This window comes from Cryptomeria japonica, chromosome 2, assembly GCF_030272615.1.
Source record: "Cryptomeria japonica chromosome 2, Sugi_1.0, whole genome shotgun sequence".
In the NCBI taxonomy this organism is placed as follows: domain Eukaryota; kingdom Viridiplantae; phylum Streptophyta; class Pinopsida; order Cupressales; family Cupressaceae; genus Cryptomeria; species Cryptomeria japonica.
This window is the reverse complement of record NC_081406.1, coordinates 342,216,034-342,228,323: the sequence shown is the minus strand read 5'-3', so window position 1 is coordinate 342,228,323 and position 12,290 is coordinate 342,216,034. Positions and strand designations below refer to the sequence as shown.

Below are 12,290 nucleotides of genomic sequence, written 5' to 3'. Positions count from 1 at the left end.
TACCTTTAGGTATTTTATTCTGTGTTTGGTCGTGTACAAAATACACATCAACTGGACACCACTCTTATTAATTAATATAATATAATGTTAACTATCAATATATTATTATATTATCAATAATTATAAGTATAATTATATTCTCACAATTATAATATAATTATATCATCTCAGAATAATGAATATAATATATTATCTCACAATAATAATATAATCACAACCTTTGTGATATGTAGGCCTGTGGATTCCGACTACAACTACAATAAAATCGACACTCCCTCTTAGCTAGGATGGAATCCTACTTGACATCTTCCGGTTCGTCCTCCTGATGTTATCTTCAACACTCCCTCTCAACTAGGGAGGATACTTCCAGCTGCACAAGACATATCACCTCATCGTGATGTCAACCACAATGACTACACCCATATGAGGAAAGTAAAGATATCACCTCATGGTGATATCAATCATCATGGCTCCTCCATAGATATCAACTCACGTGATATCAACCATTATGGATTTTCCATTGATATCACCTCACGTGATATCAACCATTACGGCTTCCCCATAGATATCACCTCATGTGATATCAACCATTATGGCATATCCATAGACATCACCTCACGTGACATCCACCATTATGGTTTATCTAAAGATTTTACTACATAGCATGTCCACGGATTTCACGTCACATGAAATCCACCATGAATATCTCTTTATGTAATATCCACCATTATGGCTTATCCATGGATATCACGTCTCATGATATCCACCATCATGACATATCCATAGATATTACTACTAGATATAAACCATTATGACATATCCATAGATATCACGTCCCATGATATCCATCATAATGGTATGATCAATCAATATCATAAGATCGTCACCTTACGATGATGATCAGATGTACAAGTGTTCACTATTGAGAGATTGTCACCTCACAATAATGTTCACAGGGGCTCATCAAGCATTGAACCAAAATTGTCATGGAGTCACACACATGATACTAATCATGAACCATATCATGATACTTGAACTCCACATGTTTTGACCTTTCATGAAATACAAGGTTAGAGTCTGCATTACTCTTGGTGTACCAAGTATCCATCTATCCAGGAATATCATGACCTAGGAATTAGCATAAAGGGCTTCCAGCCTACTTATATGGGACTCCATCCCATGAATCATAATCCTCTAACTGATCACTAAAGAAACCATGTTGACATGATCCACTCCCTCTGAACCAATATGACCAAGATCCTCAGATGTCAACGGAAGCACATCCTCTTAACTGTTCCCTCTGTCACGGAAGCGTACCATGCTCACATGGTTCCAATCATGGAAGATACCTTGCTCCAAGAGACTCTCATCATCTGGTATGATCTACATACGGCTGAAAGTGCAAGATCCAATACCACCTTGGACCTCCTGTCATAAGATCGAGCCCTAGACCAGATAGGAATATGACCATCCTAAGATTAGAACAAAATCACCTTGCAGTCCGCTCCCTCTCACTAGGAGAGCCCTCTTGTCTCAACTTTGCTACCTTCAGTGTTGTAGCGATCAAAAAGTATATTGGAAATGTATTACTGCATAGCGTTGCCCAGTGCTATCATTAACACATAGTATTTACTTTATTTCCATCGGCATACATATAATGAACAACTTATCACACCCAGCAACCTGTAAATCTCCAAAGTGTGGCGTTCCAAAAGAAGGAATGGAGAGTTCCATGTCCTGGGAAAGGGATGGCATTTACCACATAAGCTTCAGCAACAATAATAATCATCTCCCACCAATATTACGCACACACTACAACAATATTCAGCTAAAATATTATTGTCTCCATTGATGTTGGTCGATCTTATTATAAAGAAAGAGATCCTTATCTGAGCCAGCCTCTCTAATTACTTCTGGCAAATATTAATAGTTACGCCAATATTAATATTTGTCTTTATGTAAATCTTAATAAGTCAGCCAAAATAATATCCCTTTGATGTATTAAACAAATGACAATGCTTTGAGAACAGATTATTAATCCTCTTTGGATAATCGCACCTCTTTTAACACGTTCCCCTTTTAATACAAATTGCATCTCTTCTAAATAGAGGTTCATTGCATCATTGTTCATGCTGCATTTCCTTTTCACATTACCATGTCAGTCGATTGCTTTGGTTTACTTGTGCAAAGCTTCATTATTTATAACCATATTCTGCAGTATAGTGTCCGCATTGCTTCACTGTTATATATATCCCGATCTCTGACTATATTGCATGCACCGCTGTTGAATATCTATGCACCCCTGTTATATGCCTTGTTATATTATTTGCTTCGTTCTATTCACACACTGCTGTATATAATCCATGCACACTTGGTTATATTTTCTGTTGTGTAATATTCACGCAGACCTGGTGATATACTTTGCTGTATAATATTCACGTCGTTCTTCTCTAATATATTTCTGAATATGATATATGCACCGAATGTTCTTCTACTTATTCATAGAATTGTTTAGTATGTGTTCAATATCCCTGTTCACAGCTTTGGTTATTATAAGATTGTTGCCTTTTTGTCTTTTGAATCGTTTGTATATTTAAGACGGATCACACTTAACAAATTATACATTACCACTATAAGGATCGGGCTTTTCTTTGCATTACCATTCGTGAAATATCCAATGCTATTTCTTTGCTTCATGGTAATAATATCACTGATATTATAATTTCTTATTTTCTCACTTTATGAATCGTCTGTATTGTTTATGAAGTCTCCGCTGCACATAAATATTCTGAAGTTGCTGTTCAAAGACTCCTATACTTCACAAGTAGAATTCCATGCTGGTAATCTGAAAGGCTCGATTTTGTGTTGCAGTCATGTATTTCATCTATTTATATTACTGCCGCTAGTCTCATGAATCATTCGTTTATTTACAGATTTGCTTGCACCCTTGTATATATATTTCTGTCTTAGGTATCGCTTACTTTGTATATCTCAAACATCGCTCTTTGTAATTAAAATCCATGATCGCTGCTATCTTATCTGTATACACTGTTCTTATTGCACCATAGTCGCTATCTCTTGAATCGTTGTTAAGATCAGTATTATATAGAGATTTAAGCACTTTAAAAAAAAACTTCTTTGGAGATAATCACTGTTTATCCATATAAGACGTATTATTTGTTGTATCTCAAACCTCATAGGCCTGGTAGAGAACCTACTCTGATACCATGTTGTTGTAGTTCTTTCATATTGCCATCGTATATTATTCCTTTTATTCAATTGATTATTATCCTTGAATGAGATTACATATCTCATAAAATATATATGCAAGAGGTGCCCCTTTCACCAAGGGACACCACTCTTATTAATTAATATAATATAATGTTAACTATCAATATATTATTATATTATCAATAATTATAAGTATAATTTTATTCTCACAATTATAATATAATTATATCATCTCATAATAATGATAATATAATAATTATATAATATATTATTTCACAACAATAATATAATCACAACCTTTGTGATATGTAGGCCTATGGATTCCGACCATAGTTGCAATAAAATCAACACCTCCTTGGGCGCAAATCCCAAGGCACGAAGGATTTTTCCTTGAGGAATAAATTCCTCCCTAACCCCTCAAATGTGCCCAGGCAGGTTCTTGGGGTGCAAATTCCTAGTCGAGAAGGATTACTCCTCGCGAGCAAAATTTCTCCTCTAGGGCCAAAATGCACCCATGCATACCTGAGGCCTTGGAAATCATGAAAATGGCTAAGTATAGAAGATTATTCCTTCATGTTCGGAATATGCCTAGGTTTGCATGAGATCATGGAAATAAACAAAATGTCAATGGCAAGGAAATCCTTCAGCACATCTAGAATGCGCCCAAGCCAGAAGAATTCTTCCACCAAAACAAAATTGGCGCAAAAGCATTCAAAATTCCTCCTTCACCTCAGGATTGCGCCCACCTCTAGGAAAGGAAAGAAAAGATCATGAAATTTTTCTAAGGCAAGGAAATTCTTCAGGATATCTCATATGTGCCCACGATAGAAAGAAACGTGTGAAAGGCAAGTTGTTAGCATGAAAAATGGAATATTCCTCATGAAAAAAGCATAACTCAACACATTATGGAAGTTCCTTTGTTTTTAGTCAATTATGACGAGTGGGGTCCATCGGAATGACAATTCGTCTACCCCTCATTAAGGAAATATGTAGTGTGATTGGAATGGAATTAATGCAGTTGCTAAAATTGTCTCATCACCAACTTAGCAACTTGATGGACGAATTTTCTATTTAAACAACGCTTAAGATTTCATTCTTCACAACATGTTTTGAGAATTCAAGCCGAAGCAAGACATGAAGAACGGCTAGGGTGTGATTTTTATCATCCAGAAGTTCTTATTTTTGGAGGAATGGCAGAGTCAAGCAAGGTGGCAAACACTTCCAGGCAAACGTAGATCAAGAATGAACAGAAAGGATTCCTCCCCGAGATAAATATTATTTCAAAGTGGAGAGAAGTCAGTGACACCGACTGAGGAACATTCAAGTTGGAAGAATTCAGAAAAATGATATTTGGTTACAACTAACATCCTCCGTCAGTTGTCGCTAAGAAGATAGTTAGAAGCAAAATTGTAGCAGCCACTGGTTTCCCTCCTGCCATCCAGTGCTCGGAGTTGATCATGGAATGTGTAAAACACTATGATGTTGAGAGAAGAACAATTATGGCACCTGATGGCAGACTCTTGGCAAATCTCATCACTAAGTCAATTGGTGAGGCTTTTGGAATCCCCGCATTCCAATCTATGATGTTCAAGACCAAGGAAAGGGTGACTTTGATCTATGATTCCAGTATAGAGAGATGTGTTGGAATTGTCAACAGAAAGTAGATGCAACAGCCAAAGCCTCACCATTCCAAACTGCCTAAGTAGCTCACTAGCATGGACTTCAAACAAGAGTACGGTGATCTTGTGCTGATGATGAGCCGGATTATGGGATGTCCACAGGCATACATCTTCGAGTCTTGGATGTTTTACTTCATTGAAGAAGTGATGGATGCCATAAAGATGGTGAATTGGGCGAGAATAATTAGCAATAAATTGGATGAATAGTTGAGGAATTTGAAGCAGTCCCAGTCTTTCTACATGAGCTCATACATTGTCTACATGTTGGCTAGAATGGGCAAGTTCAGCAGATTGTCAGGCAAGGGACCCATGGGTTGTGATCCAAGACAGTTAAAAATCCACGAGTACTATCCACAGCTGCACTTGTAGAACACTACTTTCAAGAAAGCAAGGTGCGTCCATTCAAAGAAGAAGATCCAACTTTTGTTCCTCCCTCTTCTCTTTCAAAAGAATTAGTGGATAGACTTGAAGAGATAAAGAAGATCGCCCAATGTTCAAAGGAATGGGTAGAGAACGTCTTTAGTATGACTTGTAAATTCATTGAAGACTTGGCTCAGTTTTACTGGAGGATCCTAGCTATCCTTGGCAGATTGGAAAGTGTGGACAATTCATGGGAGGATACACACATCTATCATGACATGACTATTCCACGTCTTGAGGCAGTGATGGAAATCCCCACACAAGCATTAATAGATGGAGAAGTCATAAGAGAAAATGAAGTATATGACTTTTCGCGTTGGTTCTATGCAGTAAGTACTGGGAAGGAATTCTTTGAAAGATCAAATATGGAGTCAGCCCTATTGAGGACAACGGTCAACAAAATTTAGGAGGAAAGCCTTAATATTGTCGAGGCATTGTTTGCCAAAAGACTAACTGACAAGGAGCTGACAATAGACAACTTGAAGGACAAACTGCATGAATTTTTCGTGGGATCCTTCTCAAGAGGTCATTTGGAGAATGTTTCCTTGTTCTCAAGCATAATGCGCAAGACCCAGGAGATTTGCCAAGATGGGAGAAGGTTTTCTCCAAGTGTGAAAAGGATACTACTATGTTGGAATATAAGTTGGAGACTATGCCTAGTGTCTAAGTAGGAGAGCTTGAGGCCGTGATGACCAGGTTCATCGCATTTTCTATTAGAGAGAGAGATAATGGTTGTCTTATTTTGGACGAGAATCTATTAAACGCTTGATGGGATGATGGTCATTTAATGCATAGTGGACGCTTTGCATGGAATGATGGCCATTTAATGCAAAGTGGACACCTTATTTGGGAGTAAGGGGGTTATTTAATGCAAAGTGGGCTTAATTCCTTATTTATTGCCATGCCCACTACTTGGCGCCACATATGGTCATTTTTGTCAAACCCTAATTAGGGTTTTGCATGGATATATCTTAGCAGTTGATCTCATTGTAGTCTTGGCCGTTGATTTTCATTTTCGGGCCTATAAAAGGGGTTCGCCCCTTCATTTGTAAATAGCGGGAGAATTTGTATGAGATTGTTGCTATAAGCTATCAAGATAATAAGAGTAATTCATTGGTTTTTGGTGTTTACTTGTGTTAGTTTGAAGTTTGCATGGTTTCTGTTCTTCTAGTAGTTAGATTTGTTTCAAGCAATTAGATGAATGAGATAGATAACTTTGTTTCATGGTGAGATCATTCGTTCATACCTTTTGCAAATAGATGATTTCTATTTGCAATGTAAGGTTGAACTAAGCCTCTTGAATGTGTATGTTTAACTTCGATTATCAAATGAATATTGTTCGTCTTGATGGTATTGATTGGTGATATGAAAATATTTTGCATAATCTTTGAAGATTGCACGTCTCTTTGTGTAGTTGTCTAAAGTTGGCGAAACAAAGCATGGTCGATTTCACCTAAACATTTGTTGTCTTTTGAGTTCTTTAGATTTAGATTAGAATCTCATGAAACCCTTTCCTATTTACTTTCTGCATATTTCATTGAGAAAACATTCCAAAAGCACTTATCATTGCTAAATCATTCGCCATTTTCCCTTGAAATCGAAATTTGTTCAAGTCTTTTTAAAGGATTGCTTCACTACACATAAGTCCCCTTGGATTACAGCAAACATCAAGCCAAATGAGCTCATATCCATCATAAAGTCGCAAGTTTGCCATCGGAACCATGTATGATCTTCCACAATCTTAGCATACATAGGATTTTGCTGAAGAGAGGATAGAGTGATCGTTGGAAACTTTATTCTATGTTGGTGTGGTTAGAAAACACTTGTCAACAGGTTGCTTCTAATTGGGATTTGGGACAATGAGATAAAGACAATTTGAAAATCTCAAGATTGATGCAAATGCAATAACATATAAATAGAAAAAATTAACACTTGTGATTTATAATTAAATTGATATAGAAAATGTAGGGTTTGCAACTATAAAATTAGATTTTTTTACAAAAACACCTAGGGTTTGTTCAACAAAAAATTAAAACACACCTAGGGTTTTTTCTTTGATCTGTTGAAATTAAATAGAAAAAAGAAGAGTGAATTTTTTGTTTAAAAAACCAAAAAAAACCAAAAAAAACCTTCAAAATACAAACTCACCTCTTAAATCTAGCTTGAAATCAATAGAAAGCTCTTTCCAATCCTTCATAGACACCTCTAGATGCACCTCTAGATGCACAATCGATTTTTGCTCAAACTCCTTGTTGGTTTCCCTACAATGTAATCCAAATTTGGCTCACAACTCTCTTTTCTCCTGCTCCTTTGGCTTGGAAATGAAATGAAGTTACTTTTAGGGTGGAGGAGGAAATATAAGTAAAAAGAAGCAAGTTAAAATGCTGTTTTTTATGTTTCTTTTGCAGTTTTTTAACCCATTTGCGCAACAGAGTCTAGGGTTCGGAACATGGCGAGTCTGGTGAGATTCAAAGGCTGAGTATTCGAAATTCGATCAGGGTGATTCGTCTTAGACTCGCCGAATCATGTATGTATATGTACATGTATGTATACATATATACATATATATACATACATATGTATACATATGTAAATGTATATGTATATGCATATATGTGTGTATACACACACACACACATACACATACGTACATGCATACAGTGGGAATGTTTATCTTGTAAAGATTCATCTTATCTCTTGATCTACTTAGATGGCTTTCTTCTGACAAATTGCTTGTGGATATGTCTTCTTTCTAGAGTCTTTCAATATCTTGAAGTGATCTATTATCTTCTTCTGTCATCTTAGTAAACGATTATATCTGCTATGAGAATTTAGGATCATAGATCAGATATGAATGGCATCAGTCTAAATAACTTTTTTATGTTATCTTGATAAAAGTTATAAAATCTACTCTCCTTTGTATAGGTGAATAGGATCACTCATAAGAGGGAGGGGGAATATTGCACTTAATCTCGGATAAATCTAGATAAGTGAAATCAGAGGTTTTGTGTCCTTGGATTACAAGAACTGTCCTAAAATACCATTGAAGGTTGGACAAATTAGTCCATTTCGACCTCTCAACTGACAAAGGAGTAGAGTTTCAATCTGATTTACAACAGGGATGAAGAGTCAAGATGACCAATGTGTTAAGTTGTTGCTATACAAATCTAACAACTTTAAGAATTAGGAATGTCTTTCTTCAGAGTTTTTGATAAGCAGCTTGTTGGAAATGTACTTGTTAAGATTACTACTGGTTGATTGTAATGCTGATAGATCTCTTAGATAGGTATAAACATCAAATAAATTCATAGCAATCTGCTGTAACCTTTTTTGTTTGTTGCTTGATAGCTGTTTATTGAACAAACAAAATGAATTCTTCTGATCTACCTGAAAGTAATGTTTATCAAACAGGTCACCAATTAATCTTTGACTGCACATCATAGACTCATTTTATGTTCTAGATGAAAAGAATAGGTTTGTAATCAATGTCCTATTTCTTTCAGAGAGTAGGATCTATATAAATGTAAGTTCATTCTTAATGTATAATGTGGATCCATAGGGATACATGAATGTACGATGTGGAAAGGTTGTCAATCTTAGGTCAATGATGTTGTAGATGTGGCAGTGCCAAATTCTGCGTCTGTGAAAGATTTGAAGTCAGCAGTGACAAGGAAAGTGAATGAGATGGAGCAGTCAAAGATGGGACATCGCCACATTTCATGGTAATAACTGGGCACCTATTTGTAAGCAGTTTTGATTTTTCTTTCAGATACGGATTCTTGTTTAGTCTAAAAAGTTGAATGCAGGGAAATTTGGGAAAATTTAGTGGCTATCTGATTTTTTGCTGTTTTCCTTAAACTTTTCATTTGTATTAAATAGTTTGAATCCATTAGAAGATATCCTCTGAGTACATAAAGTTCTCAGTTATAAAAATATTTCGTCAAGGTTTTGCTCAATTATAGAATTAGTATTTTGGGATAATAGATATTCACCAAGGCTATTATATTGAGAAGGTAATCATGGTTCCTCAAAATATAAATTTGCATTATTGTTATGTGTGACTTAGAGATATAGAGAAATTCATATTTTTCTTCTTGGTCTGTCATGATGCATGTATCCATTAAAAAATATTAAAAATTCAGCAAGCAGAAACACTCTCTTTGCTGGCAAACTTATAAGGGGTGCTCTTAAAAATAGTATCTTGTGTGTCAAAAATTGTCTTTAAATGAACTGATTTGTGTACCTTGTACCTTTGGATTTGGAATCTAGTGTTTATGTAGAGGTATTTGCTAGAGCTAATAATTATGGCTAGATAAAATGTGTTGTATCCATACGATTTTTTCATATAGTCATTTTTCAAAAGTGTCAGGTGTAGAAGCCAAAAATATCATTCCATTTTTGTCTTCTATCTTGCCTATGCGATCTACAAGCAAAATTGCTTGTCATCATGGTAGGTTTTGTCCATTGATAGTGCTGTATGCAGAGGCAGGGAACAATGAAGGAATGTTTCAGCTTTTTCAGATGATGGTGAAGCTGTTTGAAGATAGACTTGCCTTGGAAATATCATTTGCATCCTTCAAGTGGCAAGAGTAGGGAAGTCACGTGATTGCTAAGTGATTGAATGGCTGGGAGGTGAAAATTGCATGCTTGGGAGTTGAAAGTAGACAAAGATCCTCAAAATGAGCAACAAGCATAACTTATGTGGCAAATAGCATTAGATCTGCTATGAGAGGCCTTCTTGTGAAGCAAGTACAAGTAGGAGATACATTGGATTCTGTAATGAACCTTTGTTGTACCTGCCTCGCCTTCCTGATAATTAGGGCTTGATCTATCCACCGAAGGTTGGATTTAGGGCCACAAAAGGAAATTACGGTTTCCTGCAACATTTAGATATTTTATTTTATATGTCAGCAGTAATATTAGATCAGTGGCATAATTATTGCAGCACAAAATACATACACGACCCATTCTAGATTTTGAGGATTTTCCAGGTTGGCTGGGCTACCCATCCAGACCCATCCCGTCTCTTAGGGCTAATAGGGCCACCTGAGGATGAGCCCAGCATACCCCTGGCTTGCACTCATTATCTTGAATGTACTAACAAACAGAGGATATCAGGAAGATAACAAATGCATACAGAAAACATAGATTCATGACTATATTACTTGGTTAACATTTATCCATTATATATAAATTTGTAGGGATTAATTCATTATATTTGTGCCTAGTTGCAAAAACATGTCTGTCATTAATTAGTATTCCTTTTCTTTACTTATTAGTTGTGTCTGAGAATGAATGAATTATTTTTATTCTTCTATCTGTCACTAAAGTGTATTTTAATGCAGCATACTAAACCTGATATTGTAGGTTACCTATCTAGCGTGAAGATTAAGTTCATTTTACCCTTTTGTACATTACAGATGTGCTTAGTTCATTTGGTAAGACATTTTTAGGCATGGAACCGATTTAGCAATTAATCTGGGTCACTAGTTAAATTATATTAATTACTGTTATATGAGGAATGAAAGCAAATTTAATACAACTTGCTCAAAGACATACTTCATCATTTCGACATTTAAGCGGATTGGCTTGGGGACGTACTAGCCTGCTGGTGATGGGAAGGAATGCTTACTAGGCACTGGTTCTTCATCGTTGGGAAGAACCAATGACTAGCCCTTTTACATCGATTGCTGACTGATGCGTTCCTAGGGCAGTCCTCATGGTTGTCTAGGCATCATAAATTATGAAAACTGAAATAAATATTATTACTGAGTAACGAAGTTACCTGTTGGATGCTTCTCCTTGCCCTTCTCTTCTTGTCACCTCCTCTCCCGTGTTTCCTTGGGGTGCGGGTTTATACCTCTTTGAAACCACGCGATTCCCCTTGAAACATGGTGTCTATTCCGGAGGTGGCTTGGGAATGGACGCGTTCTTTCATTACTCCCACTAGTTAAGATAAAACCTATTTTAAGCGGTAAAAATAATTTATGTATTGAAAATATATATATTTATGTACATGTATTGTTTAATGTTTCTAATCATTGCCTGCTATCTACACGGGAATATGACAGATTTGGTTAGCGTAGAGTTTTGCAAGAAGAGGAGAATTGTGCAAGTGAGGAATTAGTGGGCTAATTGATTTTAGCCCACTTAATGAAAAGTGAATGGAAAAAAGGGGTTGAGTAAATAGAAATATTTATTTAATTCTTGAGACGAGGATAAGAACTTAGATAAATAAATATTTGGGTTTATTTATTTAAGGTGGATTATAAGAGGAGGATGATTAAATGATTTTAGGCTAGAAAAAGGTTTGGGTGAATAGAGATTTTATTAATTAAATAATAAAATATTATTTAAATAATAAGAGATTGAAAGTTGGATAACTAATCGACTAAATAGGGATTTATTCAACCAATTATAGAGGAAATGGTTGGGTTCTTTGCTGAAATGACAGTGTGTCAATTTTAGGTGTTTAAGGTAAGCGACCTTGTGTAGGTGTTTAAGGTAAGCTGAGCCATTGTGTCCCCAATATCTAAGGAAATTGGTTTAGCCTTTCGTTTTGTCTAAATTTGACACCCAAAGGCCTAGTTAATGTTAATTCTTTAATTTGCACCTTTAAACGTGACACAGAAAGTAAATAAATGTGCAATAGGACAACTCTTTAATTTAAAAGGGAAAACTCCTTGTAAATAAAAATAAACCTAATTTACCCAATATATGCTTTCTATTTACAATCTTTACAATATTTAATGGGGGGTTTCATGCTCATGCTGAACAAAAGTAAATGCGTTTCTCGATTTAGCTAGGGAAAAGGCTAACATGCACTTCAATGTTAGGCAAAAGGTTTTTATGCTTTTTGATTGAAAATAACTTTTACAACTACATGCTTGCATTGTTCAACTAAAAGTAGAGACTAAACCATATACAAGTGCTCTTAAAGATCGGACAAGCTTAAATAAT

The 12,290-nt window shown here is 35.8% G+C and overlaps 1 protein-coding gene across 6 annotated transcripts in view; it reads left to right on the top strand.

Moving 5' to 3' along the window:
• The window catches only part of LOC131065225 (U11/U12 small nuclear ribonucleoprotein 25 kDa protein), a 155,526-nt gene that overhangs the window by 76,988 nt on the left and 66,248 nt on the right, over nucleotides 1-12,290 (top strand). For 5 of the 6 annotated variants that reach the window (XM_057999675.2, XM_059216644.1, XM_057999676.2 and 2 more), the window contains exon 3: nucleotides 8,947-9,052. In XM_057999675.2, coding sequence (XP_057855658.1) covers nucleotides 8,947-9,052 — 106 coding nt within the window. The remainder of the gene's footprint in view (nucleotides 1-8,946; nucleotides 9,053-12,290) is intronic. The other variant, XM_059216646.1, reaches the window with a different exon arrangement.